The sequence below is a fragment of the Lepidochelys kempii genome, chromosome 3 (genome assembly GCF_965140285.1).
Source record: "Lepidochelys kempii isolate rLepKem1 chromosome 3, rLepKem1.hap1, whole genome shotgun sequence".
NCBI classification, from domain to species: Eukaryota; Metazoa; Chordata; order Testudines; family Cheloniidae; genus Lepidochelys; species Lepidochelys kempii.
In genome coordinates, this window is record NC_136382.1 from 155,172,206 (window position 1) to 155,190,878 (window position 18,673).

General features: G+C 39.9%; 1 protein-coding gene across 8 annotated transcripts in view; it reads left to right on the top strand.

The window, feature by feature from the left end:
• The window catches only part of BABAM2 (BRISC and BRCA1 A complex member 2), a 298,493-nt gene that overhangs the window by 110,948 nt on the left and 168,872 nt on the right, over nt 1-18,673 (top strand). For all 8 annotated transcript variants that reach the window (XM_073338599.2, XM_073338597.2, XM_073338593.2 and 5 more), the window contains one exon: nt 1,047-1,121. In XM_073338599.2, coding sequence (XP_073194700.1) covers nt 1,047-1,121 — 75 coding nt within the window. The remainder of the gene's footprint in view (nt 1-1,046; nt 1,122-18,673) is intronic.

Here is an 18,673-nt window from a genome sequence, read left to right on the forward strand (position 1 = left end):
TTTCTTTTTAAAAAAATTAGAGATGTGTGCAAGGCATGCTAATTTCTGATGCATCTAAATGCTGTAGTGGAACACACAAATAGCCAGATTTGCAAAATTGGGGTCTGATTTTCAAAAAAACATGCTCAGTTTCCACTATGACAACTAAACGAAGGGGCAAACTTTTCTCATTATTCTCAGTGGGAGCTACTGAGTGCTGGGCACTTTTGAAAAATCTAAGCAATATATTTAGGTGCCTAAGTGAGAACTGTTGGGTTCTAAACTCTTCAGAAAATCTAGCCCTAAAATTAGATTGTAAACTCTTCAGGGTACTGACTGTTTACCTCTGTGTATGTACAGTATTAAATACAGTAGGGCCCTCGTCCTGATTGGGATGTTTAAGTGAAACCACAATAGAGAGATTGTGTATTACATTGTATTCTGGATGCAATACAGAATAGTAATTCTTTTGCCTGTGATTTTTAAAGTAGAGTCCTTTAAAGACATACCTATTTAGCAGTCAGGATGTAGTTTGTGAAACGTGTCATTGATGACCTTTACATTCCCTCCTTATTATTATAGTTTGAGTTTTCATGAGGTATTTACATTCGTGGGAATAATTTTTGCTACTAGATGTAATCCATTTGTTAAAATACTAGTATGCAAGTTAACTTGTGGCTGCAGAAGCAATGACTTCAACAGTGATGAGTAAAGAGAAGCCATAGGGCCTGGTTTAATCTAATCTAGGTTCTTATATGGTGCCAGCCATTATGCTCTCTAAGGACCTTTTTACCATTGACTCAGTGGGAGCAATGCCCTTAGAGTCTTGGGGTACTTTATCATATTGCTTATTGTGAAAGCTGTAAATAAATGTTGGTTTTTTTTCATTTTCAACAATTACCATTGAAAGCTGTTGCTTAACTCTTCCTCCCCTAGTTGCTAGAAGATATTGCCTTGCTAAATATTTCAGTCTGAATAGGTTCAGCTTGTGACCTTGTCTGCTGTAGATAATAGAGAGTGAGATCACTTTTGCTCTAGGTCTCATTATTTTTGTGCTTTCTCCTCAGACTGGTGAATTCTCAGCTCACTTCCTTTTGAAGTTACCAGTGGATTTCAGCAATATTCCCACATACCTTCTCAAGGTAAAATAAGTGACTGTATTGACAGTGCTCATTTTGTGAGAAAGTTTGGACTAGTGAGATGTTCTCAGTAATAATTTTATTTTGAATTTCAGAAATTTAGTTAAGAAGCTGAAAATCAGACTTTTCAAAATGTTTGGTTGGTGGGCTGGAAAAGTGTCAGTAGAGTTACTTTGTATGCATGATTCAATTGTCCTTGCAAATGTGTAACAATGAAAAAAGAGTTTTCTTCCAAATGAAAAAAAATCCCATCCCCCCACACACAAAGTTTTACCCATCAGGATAGGGAGGGAGGGGAGAATCCACCTGGATTAATTGACTAACAAAACTGACATACTGATTGATTAGATTCCATTTTAAAGACTATGCAGGAGCCTAAGGTTCACTAAATCCATTTTATTATTGTGCTTATTCTGACCCTACATCACTTCTTCCTACTCACCTAAAACTGCAGCCAATTGTGATATAATGATAACGTGGTCTTATCACCAACATGAGAAAAGCAATGCGAGAATGAATTCAAATATAACCTTTAAATCTGTGCAGCTATCAGGATGGAATGGATGGTGGTTTTTGCCTAATTAGCAGCAGTTTGCTGTAGCTGTTTTTCATCACCCCTGTTCTTTGTGGTTTAGGGGCCAACAAGAGGTATGCGGTGTGCACGTGTACTACATGAAAAAAATGGGCGTTCTCTGTAGAGTAGAGTAGGGCTTGAGGCATTGAAAATGCAGGCACTATTTATAAGAGATTTTCATGTGATTTAACTCAAGAAAATATTTGCACTGTACTTTTCTTGAGTCAAGTCTGTGCTTCATTAAACCTTCATCCTCAATTTACAGTCGACTAACTCTTCGTTATGCACCCTGGGTTATACAACCCAAGCAGGGATGGTGTCTGGCACAATACAGCAGGTCCCCTGGACCTAGCCTTCTTGCAAAAATACATATAGTAAAGCAAAATGAAGAACTTGAAAAATGAGTATGAAGTAGAGTTAATTTAGGTCTAATTACTTCTCTATTCCAGAACAGCAATACGTTTACCTGGGCACCCCTGTGGATACATGCATGCTTGTATCATTCAGTTGTTTCAATTAGGCATCTATTTAAGATCATGTGAATATGTATTTAGGAATATTTATAAGCAGTTTATTAAAGCAATAAAATACTGTTTTGGCATAAATATTATCTTTATTTTGGTAAGAGGATATATTTCATCTTCTGTGTTTTTGAACATATATCAAAGTGTATATGATAAATATAACTTCATTACGTATGACACTTTCTATGTCATTACGTATGACAGGAGAGAATTCAAAGAACTTTACAGAGTTTTATATATTACTGGTTTGAGAAGTCCCCTCCACTTCCAGAAATGGAAGGGACCCAGATCTGACACTTCTACTGTGGGTTGGGGACAGAACATAAGGCCTTTTGACAGATGGATATGGTTTCTGGAGATTTCTAGTGATCCATGGGGTTGGGGGGCCAAAATGCTGGCCAGTTCCATGAGGTAGAAGGAGGGAGCAAACCTACAAATGCTGAGACAATTCTAAAGAAACTCTCTGAATGTGAACTCATAGAGCTTAATTTTCCCCAAATTGGCTTTTCTCAAGTAGAGGTCAATTTGTGTAATTAGAATTAAATAGTAGCAGAAGGGGACAGAGAAATTAAGAGGTATAGTGAAGGTCCCAAAAATGTAGTTTTCCTATTGTAAATTTACAGAAGGACTGTGAAATATGATATATAATGCTATTCCATAAATAGTTCTGTGATGCTTCAATAAATTTACTGTGTGGCAAGATTGCGTTTCTTAAACATTAAAGGTAGTTGCTTTCAAATCTCATGTGAAATCAACAAGAGAGCGGAGTGCACATAAAGTAGAGTAATAGAAGGATGCTATTTCAGATGTAAGAATTTGTAGAAAAGAAGGCTCTTACATTTACAGTAGTATGTTATAGAGATTGAGAGAAGATTAATGATTAGATAAGTGGAGCAGAGACAGACAGGATCCATAAAGTAGAGTTGAACAAGCCCAGAGAGGGAGTTAGAATGAGGAGAGTAGTTTTCCACTAGATCCTGAAATGAATGAGGAGCTTATGGAGATAGTGGAGGAAAGGATGTTTTGGTGCTAGTACTAAGAATAAATATCTATTAGATAGAGATATGCTGGGTTATTGTGTGATATTTTAGAGTGTGTTCTAACATTGGGAATGCTTATTATTCACTTGAAAAACCATAGAAATGTAAGCCTAGAAGGGACCTTGATAGGGCATCTAGTCCAGTTCCCTGCACTGAGGCAGGACTAAGTATTATCTAGACTATCCCTGATAGGTGTTTGTTTAACCTGTTCTTAAAAACCTCCAAGGGTGGAGATTCCACCACCTCCCTAGGTAATTTGTTCCAGTTCTTAACTACCCTTACAGTTAGGAAGTTTTTCCTAGTATCTAACCTAAATCTCTCTTGCTGCAATTTAAGCCCATTACTTCTTGTCCTGTCGTCAGTGGATAAGGAGAACAATTTATCACCCTCCTCTTTATAACAGTCTTTTACGTACTTGACTGTTATCATGTCCCCTCTCAGAGTTCTCTTCTCCAGACTAAACAAACCCAATTTTTTCAATCTTTCCTCATAGGTCATGTTTTCTAGACCTTTGATCCTCTGGAATTTCTCCAATTTTTCCACATCTTTCCTGGACTGTGGAGCCCACCACTGATGCATTGCAAGAACGATATGTGTTTTACATACAGTACCACATTCATCATTACTTTGGCAGTTTTTAGAAAGTGCATTGTTAATTGAATGAGCCCAGTCACCTCCAGAGGGTTCTGAGGTCATTTATGTTCATTGTGTCCACATACTCTAGACTTCCTCCGTTGGTTAAGTGTTGCTACTTCCCCTCATTCTCTCTGTTTACAAAACTGCTTCAGAGGTGAATCATCCTACTTAGGTCTCGCAGAACTTTTTGGAGGAGAATATGAATAGTGGTTAATCCATTTCTCAACAAATCTAGAGCTTGATTGGAATATAATATTCCTAGACAAGTAGCTGATCTATTGCTCAGCCATGTTAGAGTTTAGACGTTCTCTATGCTGCATGTGAGTGCTAAGGGGAAAGAGTCTAAGGGTACCATCTTCCCATTCCATGCAAGCAGCAGGACAGGATCTCTTCATGGGATATTCCCATGTGCTCTAAATTGGGAACTGCGTACTGCAGGCAAAAGGACACAATTTGCTGGCTTAAAAGCATATCCTACTCTCTGTATGTCCAAGCATGCATGCTTAGTGAATAGCATGCATTAGCTGGTGACTTGATCTGCTCCTTTGGCTGTTCCCTATACCTATACTGTGGAATTGAATCCTTGCAGGCAGGATTCCTAGACCGGAAGCTGCAGTTGTCAGCTTTCTTGTTGATCCTCATCACAGCATGGACAAAGGAGGGCTTAGGTGTTTAGAATTTTACGAGCTTGTCTCTACATTTATATTTAAAAGTTGTGGAATGTTGGCTTCTTTGTGACACTTTCCAGGATCAACTCAGAGTCCTATTTTCTATGTTGTTTGCATTAAAAAAATGCTATACATATATTCTCTAAAACAGCGTTTCTCATATGTTTCCACTAGGGCTGTCAATTAATCGCAGTTAACTCACACAATTAACTCAAAAAAATTAATCGCTATTAATCGCAGTTTTAATTTCACTGTTAAACAATAGAATACCAATTGAAATGTATTAAATATTTGAAGGTTTTTCTACATTTTCCTATATATTATATTCTGCATTATAATTGAAATCAAAGTGTATATTATTTTTATTAAAAATATTTGCACTGTAAAAATCATAAACAAAAAAAATTGTATTTTTCAGTTCATCACTTTGTCATGAAAGTGCAACTTACAAATGTACATTTTTTAATTACATAATTACAGTCAAAAACAAAACAGTGTAAAACTTCAGAGCCTACAAGTCCACTCAGTCCTACTTCTCATTCAACCAATCGCTGACAAAGAAGTTTGTTTACATTTACAGGAGATAATGCTGCCCTCTTCTTATCTACAATGTCACCGGAAAGCGAGAACAGGTGTTTGCATAGGATTTTTTTACCCAGCATTGCAAGGTATTTACGTGTCAGATACGCTAAACATTCGTATGCCCCTTCATGCTTCGGCCACCATTCCAGAGGACATACTTCCATGCTGATGACGCTCGTTAAAAAAATTATGCATTAATTAAATTTATGACTGAACTCCTTGGGGGAGAATTGTATGTCCCCTGCTCTATTTTACCCGCATTCTGCCATATATTTCATGTTATAGCAGTCTCAGATGATGACCTAGTATATGTTGTTCATTTTGAGAACACTTTCACTGAAGATTTGACAAAACGCAAAGAAGGTACCAATGTGAGATTTCTAAAGATAACTACAGCACTCGACCCAAGGTTTAAGAATCTGAAGTGCCTTCCAAAATCTGAGAGGGACGAAGTGTGGATCATGCTTTCATAAGTCTTAAAAGAACAGCACTCCGATGCAGAAACTACAGAACCCAAAGCACCAAAAAATAAAATCAACCTTCTGCTGGTGGCATCTGACTCAGATAATGAAAATGAACATGCATCAGTATGCACTGCTTTGGATTGTTATCGAGCAGACCCCGTCATCAGCATGGATGCATGTCCCTTGGAATGGTGGTTGAAGCATGAAGACACATATGAATCTTTAGCACATGTGGCACGTAAATATCTTGCGACGCCGGCTACAACAGTGCCATGAGAATGCCTGTTCTCACTTTCAGGTGACATTGTAAACAAGAAGCAGACAGCATTCTCTCCTACAAATTGTAACCAAACTTGTTTGTCTGAGCGATTAGCTGAACAAGAAGTAGGACTGAATGGACTTGCAGGCTCTAAAATTTTACACTGTTTTGTTTTTAATGTAGTTTTTTTTGTACATAAGTCTACATTTGTATATTCAACTTTCATGGTAAAGAGATTACACTACAGTACTTGTATTAGGTGAATTGAAAAATACTATTTCTTTTGGTTTTTTTACAGTGCAAACACTTGTAATCAAAATAAATATAAAGAGAACACTACACTTTGTATTCTGTGTTATAATTTAAATCAATATATTTGAAAATGTAGAAAACATACAAAATATTTAAATAAATGGTATTCTATTATTATTATTTAACAGTGTGATTAGTTGCCCAATTAATCACGATTCATTTTTTTAAATGCTTGACCGTCGTAGTTTCCACACTATGCCACTGTGTTGCAACAGCAAAAGGTTCAGGATCCCTTCCTAACATCAGACACAAAGCACATTAGGGAACTTCTAGTGTGCATCAGGAGGGGCCACATGGACCCTCAAGGCTGGATTAAAGAGTATTGTGGTCCAGTGCACTATGGAAATTGCCTCCATCTTCCTTAAACTAGACAGGGCATATAATATATAGTCTGTAAATATGAAAAACATTTCAATTTATTATTTTCATAGGTGCATAATGTGTAATCAGTTAGCTGAGCATTGTGCAAAGACTCTAGTGATTATAAATGCAAAGGTATGTATATGGCGGTAGACAGACATCTGAGAATTGGGGAGAGACTATATCATGGTCATTTCCTTCTTGTTCCTATTGATTTTAGTGTAGGACCATGGATTTGGTTCCTAGGCTGGGAATGGAAGTTTGCAACTCACTGCACATGCACACAAGATTGAGCTCAAATGAATGCCTGTGCCAGCCAAGCCCAAATAACATGGTAGGTTTGCAATGAGATTTGGTTGCTTCTTTTACTGTCGACAGTAACATAGCCTTCAGAACTTCAGGTCTTCATAGGATTAGCTTCCCCTCACTCCCCACTTAAATGAACATCAGGAATAATAACTTATCCATCTTTCACTGAGAGATCAGATCAGATCAGTTCACTAGGACTTTCCAAAAATATCCAGATGAGATAGTTATTCAAAACTGGTGGGGAAATATTGGAGGAGACTTTTCAAAAATCTAATATAGAAATATATTAATATTAATAAATCTAGAATATCTAATTTAAATATACATGGCAATTTGATATTTTTAAAAATCTGATACCCATTCTCTCTCTTCTTTTCCTCTGGGAAACATTTGCTAAGTAGGCTAATCGCTGGGGTGTATTTATGAAATGAGACTTAGAAATGAACTCAGTGCATAGTTGACTCCCCAGCTATAGGGGAAAGGATTCCTGATGAAAGTGGAACTTGCTGAAGACCATGCAAATCAGAAAAGAGCAAGTACTTTAGTGCATTGGGTAGCCAAGCCAGATACTCATCGTCTCCAGATTCAGAGACTCTTTGCTGCCTTTTGAAAAACAGGCAGGGTGTAAGAGAGGAACTTTACCAGCTCCTAAGGGGAAGTGGACTGAGTGTCAGCTAACCCTGGGCACAAGTTTGATCTGAATCAATATAAATAAGGGACTGACTCTGAGAGACTGATTGTGGGATTGGGCTTCAGCAATTCTGCAAACAGGAAAGTGCTGTGCACTTACTATTCGTCTAGACAAGTCCTAACTCTAAATTCTGTTGACTTTCAATGAGACTTACGAGGCTAAGTGCATAAATCAGTTTTGAAAATGGGACTTAGGTACCAAATTCATTTAGGTGTTTTGGAAAATTTTAGCCAGAGCCACTCTCTGTCTCCTCACAAAAAAGAAACTGAAATGTGAAGACTCATTTTTTCTTAAGATTACAGCGCCACGTCCAGCCATCAGTCTACACCAAAACCTCCTTTGACATCTCTGGCCGATCTCATATGCAGGATGGTGGCCTGAAGTGTCTCATTAAAGGGTGAGGAAAGAGATGGGCCAAGTATCACATGCTACATGGCAGCAAAAGTGCAAAGTATGTAGTAGTTCTAATTCTAATCCTCAGGGACCTGTGACTTTCACTGGATTAAAGCAAAGGGAAAGTTTTGCCCTTGTTCTACTTCTATTTCTTGGAGATAAATATAGCATTACATACAAAAATGTACATTAAAAGAGTGTTAAGGTTGTAATGTGAAGCAGAATTAAAGTTGCCCGTGCAACTTTACTACAACTTTACTACATGCTGTTCAAACCCTGCTTTGAGTACAGAATTATTGCTTTCTTCAAGGGCTTCCCCATAGTGCTCATCACTATAATATCTGAATGCTTCATAAATATGAATTAATTTATCTTCAAAACAGCTTTCTGAGATGAAGTTGTTCTATTATCCCTGTTTTATATCAAGGCATTGAAAGATTCAGGCCAAAAATGTCCACTAATTTTGGTACCTATTTGAGATATCTAGGGCTTTATTTTATAGAGTACTTGCCATTATATAGCACAGCTCCCACTGACTTCAATTGCAACTGTGAGGGCTTGGCAGTTCTGCAAATCAGAATCCAGTGTCTTGAGTTGGGCTACCAGAAAATAAGGAGCACAATAAGTGACCCTCTGTGAAAGGTCTGGTTTATATGTCATACCTATCAACACAGGAACTCTATGCCAGAGGCAGTAACTGGTAGAATCTGCTTCTCCAGGGCCTCATTCAGGTGCCTTAACCGTGATACCATTTTTTTTCCTTCTTGCTGTTCCTAGTGTCATTCACTACACACATTCCAACCCCTGCAACAAATGAGGCAGGGGTCCTGCAGACAACAGTCTCCTTCACTACATAACCCTGGTTCATCTCCAGAGCACAGTCTATTCGGTGCATTGAATGAGGCAGTGGTCCTGTGGAAAAAATAGTATGTGATATCTAAATAAAGAACGTATCATAATGCATACACTTGAGAGGGCTGAATTAAGGTTACACAGGCCAACTTTCTAGCGTTTCCTAACTTATGAGTGCTTGGCTTTGAAATTTTACAATAATCTTTTAACATTGGTTTTTTTGATAAAATTCCCTCTGTTTTTTAAAAAGCAAACTGAAAAAACATAAGTTCCACCATGTGGTTTCATACTGACATCCACATGATTATCAGCAGGGTTGGAATATTTAGATTCACCACACAGACTTCTGTCACTTGAGCCAACAGAGTAACTGAGTAGCAGTAGTAACAGAGTAGCAGTAGTAGGTCTATGTGGACCAGTCAATAGAGCAAGATGAGACACACATTTTACCAGTGGTTTCTGCAGAGTCTTGCTAGCAGGAGAGGAATAATGAGACTCAAGAATCTTGAGTTCCATTCCAGGTTCTAGGGGGACGTGTGCTCTGGCGGCCAGCTGGGCTGAGACCCTTCTGCCCCTGTTCCCCTGCCACCACTCACGCTCTACCTATAATTATAAGATGTATCTGAAGGTAGGGTTGGAACAGCGCTCTTGTAGTTTATGAATCCTAACGGTTCCTGAAACATTTCTGTGAATTAGAGTAGCCAGGGCATGTTCAGTTATTCAGAAATAATTTGCAGTTCTTATCCTGCCCTTGTATAAGCCATGTTTTTGTGAATGAGACCCTTGAGACATAACAAATAGGCCTTGGGGCTTTGTAATAAAAGATGATTTTACATTCAATGCTCTCTTGTTAGTTATTATGTTGGTTTATGCACTGACCACTGAATGTTGATAAATGCTGTAGTATTCATTTAAACTTTCAACGTAGGAAGAAAAGATGTGAATAAATTACATGAAGAGGTGAAAGGACAGACAGAATTTGACAAATAAATGGGTTACAAGCATAATGACAGCTTAAAGTGTGAACTACAGAAGTGAATGTAGTATTGTATGTTCGTATTGTTGTGTTGTAGCCTGCAGCCATACTCACAAAGGTTTCATAGTGCTGTGTCTTTTAAATGATTGCAAAGTGATTTAACAACCTGTGTGTTGTAGTACCTCCTTGTTCATGGAATCTAACTGACTTTTCATTCTGATAATGACTGAAAAAAGAATGGTAGACATCTATGTTGTCACAGGGAAATAGATTAGATTAAAAATAAGAAAATAATGAAAATTTCAAACTGATTTGCACTCTTTTTGGGTGCGTCTTCACTGCAGAGTTAACTTGGGTTGTTACTTAGGTGTTTCTTCTAAACCCCCTCTCATCCACATGCAAAATCTTCTCACCCGTGTTTGGTGCTTTAAACTCAGACTAGTTGATCTATCTGGGGACATGATTTGGAGCTCAGTTCTGCTTTCACTCAGGCTGGTAACCTGCTCGCTTTGCAATGAGGATGCAGGCTAATCATTTGAGTGCTGATGGTCCTCCATTGCCTTTCCGTAGTTCCTCCTGTATGTGCAGAAGGAAAGAATCATAGAGTGGCTCAGCTTACTGCAGGACAAAGAACCATGGCTATGCCCTCGAAAGTCCTGGAGACACAGATGGGTGCATAGAGTACCAGTGAGGGCACAGTAACTTGGGCATGGTTTTGCAGTGTAGCCACAACCAGGTTAACCCAGGTGCTCAGTTCCAGTTGCCTATCACCCAAGTTAACAACAGGGAAGAAATACCCTTAGTAGACTGATTCTCAAGTCTGCATTTTTCATGGACCTGCACTTCTTTTTAAAGTTTATGGGTATGTTTGATCAAACAAGTCACTAATCAAACTAGAAGCTAAGGCTTTGTCTACACTGCAAAGAAAAGCCCATGGCGTTGAATCTCAGAGCCTGGGTCAAATGAATTGGACTCTCAGGGATTGGGCTAAGGGGCTAAAAATAGCAGTGTGGAAATTCCTGCTCAGGCTGGAGCCCAGGCCCTGATCTTTGATGAGAGGGAAGAGTCTCAGATCCCAGGCTCCAGCCAGTTTGGGAACATTTACATTGTTACATTTAGCCCTACAGCTCAAGTCCCACGAGTCTGAGTCAATTGGCCAAGGCTGATTCTGCACCTCAGCTCTTTCTTTGCAGTATAGACATACCCTAAGAGTTAATTGTAGTTAAATGGTTGAGCAGTTGAATATAAGTTATAGCTTTATGTATTTTTGTTAATGAAAATTCTGTCTCCAAGCCTGCAAGATGTCTAACAGTACCTTTTTCTTTGTCTGCTCCCAACTGTTATGTTCATGCCTGAACCCTGATTGTTTGTGCTGTCACTTGGGTCATCTCCATTCCCCCCTCCCCCCGTACTCTCTGCTTCTGACACCGTATCACACCCACCTTCCTTCTGGCCATGGGAAATGGGACTTGAGATCCTGCAGAATTAATTTCCACAACTCCTTTTTTAGTTGTCAAAATAATTAATGAGCAATGTGTGGTACTCCTTTTTCCCAAGGATCCAACGTGCTACCCCCACAACACTCATTGTCCTGATTAACGTCATTAAATAGAAGGCTGGATCTAGGAATCAAACTCATTGCTCACATGACTGTGCAGTGAACTGCCATAAGACCCTCATGTTTACCCAGTAGTTGCTCGTCATCTTGTGTTCCAATCCAGTTCAATTATTTAAATACCGTTAATCCTGCTAGTCTTCAAAAGAACACCAAATAGTGTATTATATTAGAGTAGTGAAGTTAAAGGAGGAGGAAGCTCCTATACGATCATGTCTAAACTAAGATAAAAGATGTATTTTTAACATATGTAAATGAGTAGGTGTTAAAATTCTAGCATAGACAAGGCAGTTGTAGTTTTGACATGTGTTATCTTGTCAAGGTAAACCCTAGGCTCCCCACTAAGGTTTACCTCAACAAGATAACACATGGTAAAACTACAACTGGCTTGTCTTCACTAGGATTTTAACACCTATTGGTTAACGTGTTAAAAGTACACCTTTTTCCTAATGAAGGTAAGCTCTAAGAATTTCCAATGGTGAACTGTAAAGCAGAGTTAAACTGGTTAAGAGTTTGTGTTTGCTTGAGGTTAAAGGGTTACCTTGATCATATGGAGAAGGCTTATTAGTTAATCTAGGCCATCTTCCTGCCAAAGCAAAATTGTTTCCTATTAAAATTTATTGCTGGTATTTTCCCATCTAATTTTAAATAACCTAAATGATGGCGTTTTCACCACTTCCCTGAAGAGACTCTTCTGCAGTTGTAATAGATCTCACAGTTAGGAAGTATTTCCTGATACTTGACTTACATTTTCTATTTTGTAATTTCATCTCATTATCCTGGTTATACTCTTTAGTATGCTGAATAATTTTACTCCCTCTTTTGTGTTTATACCCTTCAAATATTTATAGGCTGCAGCTGGAGGTGACATTTCCAGCTCAGGTAGATGTACATGCGCTAGCGGTCATTGAGCTATGCGCTAAAAATAGCAGTGTGGCCATGGCAGCAATGACAGCACCACACGCTAGCTACTTTGAGTACAGTCCCAACCGAGATCCTATGTATGTACTTGACAACTAGCCTGTGCTACCACCTGCGCCCTTGTGTCTATACTGCTGTTTTTAGCATGCGAGCTTGATGAAAGCTAGTGCCTGCACATCTATCTGAGCTGGAAAGAACACCCCCAGCTGCAGTGTAAACATGTCCTATGTCTCTTCTCTCCTGGCCCTTCACTGCTACTTCTCCACACAAACACACACTGTCCCCTAAACAAGCTGTAGTTATTTAATCTTTTGTCATAAATCAGTCCTTCTAGACTCCTGATTTTTTTTTTTTTTTTGGTGCTCTTCTCTGAATTCTCACCAGTTTCTCACTAGCTGATCAAATACAGGACATATCTCTTTAAAGCTCTTCATTGAAAGGTTATGCTCTTGTTTGAAGAGTTGCATTGTTGAGAAAACTCTTAGTAGTGCTACTAAAGCTTTGGGGTACAGTCTCCTCTTGATTCATGGGGATGTCTGCTATCTATTCTCTATCAATTGTGGTGAGAGCATTTTCGTTCTTCAAAGAATAGCAATTTGAAATGATGGTCAAATATAAATGGAGTTTTAAGTATCAGAGAGACTGAAGGAACGGATCATGTTTAAAGTAGTTACTGTATTAATTTTGAATTGAGTTCAGCTGGCTTCCTGAATTCTAAGAACAGTAGTGGGTATAAAAATAAGAGTATGAATGCCAATAAGATCCACATGAAAATGTAACTACCAGAGGTGCTGTCTTAGACAATAGTCTCTTCCTTAAAAACCATTCAGATGTAAAAACTGATCCAATTCTTGCAGACTGAAAGTATAACAGCCATCATTTGGATCATTAATAGATTATGACATTAATGATTGTGGGATTTTTTTAGGCATATTGCTTCATATTAGAAGCAAATAAAAAGCATCTGATCTTGTATATTACGAACAAAAGAATGGTTCAGAAAGAAAGGATTAAACATAATGAAAATGCACTTGCAGCAAAGACAAATTTCCATATTTTTTCTTTGCAAAACTATACTTTTTACTTACTGAATTGAATATGAGAGCCTTGTACCCGATCATGCGTTCTTTTCTTATGCAAAATTCTCACTGACTGCATATTGAAACAACTTCAGGATCAAGCCCAAGGTTAAATATATGCTGCCTAACCTACTACTGGTGACTCTTGAAAGACAGAGGTCAGAGACACTTTGAAAATGGTAACTGTTGTGAGGATTTAAAGAGAGAATTAAAGTGTTTTGCAAAGGAATCGAACATTGTAACCATGGAGAAGGAGCTTTAAGGAAATAGTTTGAGACTATGGTATTATGGCTGGATAAGATGTAGGTATTTAGATGTAAGATATTTTTCTGATGATCTCTGAATAGAAGACTTCTGAAAAAAATCTAATTATTTAAGTGGCATGGTTGATTTCTCCTCTATTCTTAGGAAAGGTGGCTAGCTGTGTATTTTGAAAATGTAGGTATATCTGTAGATATATATTTTCCCCTGTAAAGTTAGGGTTTGAAATATTTTGTTAACTCTTTTTTGCTAGCATCTTTTAGGCATATATTTTGCCATGTGAATTGCATTAGGAAACCTTTTAAAATTCTGTTTACTGAGGTGGAAATTGGAAAATTTTGACATTTATTTTTAATTTGTTTTCTGGCCATGCTGAGTTATGAGACAACACTGTTAGGCTGATATTGATCAATAACATCCTATTTCAGCAAGTACAAAATACTGTAGCAGTTATTAATTCACCCTACATTCTTGCAAAATGACTATAAATATGGAGGCTGACTGCAAGGTAAGGATTTTGTGCAGAATCTCTGAAGGAATGGTTCGGAATTGTGTACCTGTTTTAGTGATTTTTGTTTTCCAGAAATCACATATTATTAGCAGCTTTTAGAAATAAAATCTTTTGCTTAAACTTGTGAAATCTGGCTGTAAAGTTATAAATAATTGTACTGTAATTGAAAGGCTGTAAAGTATTCATTGGAATTCTGCTGTTCTATTCTAATCCAAAAGGAAATATTTGCAGTTTTTTTTTTCAAATAACTTAAGGCATGCTTTTATGACTGTTGAAATGAATACCCAGAAATCCCATAAAATTTGAATTTTTTGACTGAAATAAATCTTTGATTTACTGTTGCTAATTAACTTGGGCTTTTCAAAAATGTGAATTTAAGACAAATCACATGAATGCCTTGCAAAATTTTCCCCATAATGCTGTACAATAACAACTTCCTCCTTAAGGACTTGATCCAGACCCCATTGAAGTCAATGGCAGTCTTTCCATTGACTTCAATGGGCTTTGGATCATGTCCATAAATAATTGTGGCTTGATTCTCCACTGCACCTGAAATGAAAGGGAACTCCCTGCTGTCAGGGGGCTAGACGCGACTTTCTGATTCTCATTCACCGAACCTTGACGCCAGTTATACTTGCAGTGGGTTGGCTTTACCAGAGCTACCTCGACCTACTTTATGCTGATGGAGATTCCCCCTACCCAGGGAGAGTTCTCCAGTGACAATCACACTCCCTTGTAAATTCATTTTGTGCTAAGTAAGTGGTGCAAAGTAAACTTGGTGGACTGGAGAATCCAGCCCTTTGTCTTTGGTAATTTTGTAGTGGTACATAAAGTTCCAGTTCTGAGAGGTGCTGATTGTCCTCATCTCCCATCAGCTTGAGGGTAGTTAGCACATCACAAGAGGGGCTCACCACCTTTCAGGATTGTGCCCATATAAGTTAATACTAGGATAAATCCTGAAGTCCTGTCTCAAGTTTTACTCAGGTAAAATTCTTTTTTAATGGGAGTTTGGTCTGACTAAGGTCTCAGTAGAAGTTGTAGTAGCAGTGTTTCAGGTTAGCTGAAAAGATCTGAATGTGATATTCATTATCTTGTGTGACAAAGTTCCTCCTCTGCCTTGGTGGGTCCTGCACTTATTGGCAGATTTGCTTGCCTCAGAGATTCACGGCAGCCCTCAGTTTGGCCACTTTTGCTAGTGGCTCAAACCTGCTTCACTCAGCCAACCTCATCACTAGCCAGCATGTGGAAAGGGAGGAGAACAATCCCCGCAGTCTCTGCGGACCCACCTAGTTGGTCAGGGGATCAGCCAGGGACCTTCCCCTCTGGTGGGACCCACAGTCCAGGTCACCTCCTCTTGTCTCAAATAGAGAGTTGAGGGGGATGGAGGGAACCCAGGCCCGCCCTCTACTCCGGGTTCTAGCCCAGGGCCCTGTGGATTGCAACTGTCTACAGTGTCTCTTGTACCAGCTGCGTGACAGCTACAAGTCCCTGGGCTACTTCCCCATGGCCTCCTCCCAACACCTTCTTTATCCTCACCGCAGGATCTTTCTCCTGAAGCCTGAACACTCCCGTACTCCTCAGTCCTCCAGCACCACACTTTCTCACTCCTTGCACACCCTCCCCTAACTGATGGGAGGTCCTTTTTAAACCAGGTGTCCTGATTAGTCTACCTGCCATAATTAATTCTAGTATGTTCTTAATTGGCTCCAGGTGTCTTAATTGGCTTGCCTGTCTTAATTGGTTCTAGCAGGTTTTTGATTGCTCTAGTGCAGCCCCTGCTCTGGTCACTCAGGGAACAGAAAACTGTTCATCCAGTGGCCAGTATATTTGCCTTCGACCAGACTCCTGTACCCCACTGGTCTGGGTCTGTCACACTTGTTTAAATAATGCAGTTTTACTATTTTGCGTGAATTGAATAGCATAAGATGAATGAAAGGAGGGGTGCTTGTTATCCACAGAGACTTGTGGAATTTTCCATTTTCAGTAAAGGAAATAGTTAGATCAAGTGAGAGGGTAGTCTGACTTATAATTACAGATTCTACATCATAGAACAGTAGAACCTCAGAGTTATGAACTGACCAGTCAACCATACACCTCATTTGGATAATGAGGCAGCAGCAAAGACCACCACCACCACCAAAAAAGTAAATACAGCGCAGTACTATGTTAAATGTAAACTACTAAAAAACAAGGAGGGGGGGGAGAGGGGGAAGCAGCATTTTTCTTCTGCATAGTAAAGTTTCAAAGCTGTAGTAAGTCAATGTTCAGTTATAAATTTTTGAAAGAGCAACCATAACGTTCTGTTCAGAGTTATGAACATTTCAGAGTTATGAACAACCTCCGTTCTCAAGGTGTTCATAACTCTGAGGTTCTACTGTACTGCTAATTAGTAAGTTTTGGGGATGTAATTTTGTTTATAAGTAATCAGTCAATTCCATTTGAGAGGAGCAGTGTAGTCTTAAACATATGCTGGTATTAGTAACACAAAAGCTTTGTTTAGTGATAGTAAAGCTTGTGTTAGGACACACCACACCAACCCAAAGTCTTGAAACCATGGAAATAAGATAAGGGAGAAGTCTGTTGTGTTCCTTGCCACTCACTTTCACAATAATATGCTCCTATGCTCTGTGAGGCCATGTCTACACTAGGAAATTAGGTCGAATTTATAGAAGTCGGTTTTGTAGAAAGCGTTTTTATACAGTCGATTGTGTGTGTCCCCACACAAATGCTCTAAGTGCATTTAGTTGGCATTTAGTCGGTGGAGTGTGTCCACAGTACCGAGGCAACTGTCAACTTCCGGAGCGTTGCACTGTGGGTAGCTATCCCACAGTTCCTGGAGTCTCTGCCACCCCTTTGAATTCTGGGTAGAAATCCCAGTGCCTGATGGGGCAAAAACATTGTTGCGGGTGGTTCTGGGTACATATCGTCAGGCTCCCGCTTCCTTCCCTCCTTCCCTCCCTCCGTGAAAGCAACGACAGACAATCGTTTCGCGCCTTTTTTCCTGGGTTACCCGTGCAGACACCATACCACGGCAAGCATGGAGCCTGCTCAGCTCACCATCACCATATGTCTCCTGGGTGCTGGCAGACATGGTACTGCATTGCTACACAGCTACACAGCAGCTCATTGTCTTTTGGCAGCAGACAGTGCAGTATGACTGGTAGCCATCGTCACCGTACTCCAGGGTGCTCTTTTAGCCAACATCGGTGAGGTCGGTCAGGGGCGCCTGGGCAAACATGGGAGTGACTCAGCCAGGTCATTTCCCTTTTAAGTTTCGTCTCATGGCCATTCAGTCCTGCCGGCAGTCCTACTGCACCGTCTTCTAATGAGCAGCCAGGAGACGACCATGGCCAGCAGTCGTACTGCACCGTCTGCTGCCAGCAAGATGTATAAAGATAGATGAAGTGGATCAAAACAAGAAATAGATCAGATTTATTTTGTATTCGTTTTCTCCTCCCTTCCTCCCTCCTTCCCTCCGTGAAATCAACGGCCTGCTAAACCCAGGGTTTTGAGTTCTATCCTTGAGGGGGCCATTCTGTTTCTCCTTGATGCAAAGCCACCCCCTTTGTTGATTTTAATTCCCTCTAAGCCAACCCTGTAAGCCATGTTGTCAGTCGCCCCTCCCTCCGTCAGAGCAATAGCAGACAATCACCCTTTTCCCTGGATTGCCTGAGCAGACGCCATAGCACAGCAAGCATGGAGCCTGTTCAGCTCACCCTAGCAGTTATGACCATTGTAAATACCTCGCACGTTATCGTGCAGTTTATGCAGAATCAGCACCTGAAAAACCAGGCAAGGAGGTGACGGAAGCGCAGTGATGAGGACATGAACACAGATTTCTGTAAAACCACTGTTCCCAGCAATTTGGAGATCATGGTGTTACTGGAGCAGGCTCATGCCATGGAATGCCGATTCTGGGCCCGGGAAACAAGCACAGAGTGGTGGGACCACATCGTGTTGCAGGTTTGGGATAATTCCCAGTGTCTCTGAAACTTTCGCATGCATAGGGGCACTTTTGTGGAAATTTGTGACTCGCTTTCCCCTGCCCTCAAGCGCAAGAATACCAAGATGAGAGCAGCCCTCACAGTTCAAAAGCGAGTGGCAATAGCCCTGTGGAAGCTTGCAACGCCAGACAGCTACCAGTCAGTCGGTAATCAATTTGGAGTGGGCAAATCTACTGTGGGGGTTGCTGTGATGCAAGTAGCCAGCGCAATCATTGAGCTACTGCTATCAAAGGTAGTGACTCTGGGAAATGTGGAGGTCATACTAGATCGCTTTGCTGCAGTGGGATTCCCTAACTGTGGTGGGGCTATAGAGGGAACGCATATCCCTATCTTGGGACCAGACCACCTTGGCAGCCAGTACATAAACCGTACTTTTCAATAGTGCTGCAAGCACTGGTGGATCACAAGGGACGTTTCACCAACATCAAAGTGGGATGGCCGGGAAAGGTTCATGACGCTCGCGTCTTCAGGAACTCTGGTCTGTTTAAACGGCTGCAGGAAGGGATTTACTTCCCAGACCAGAA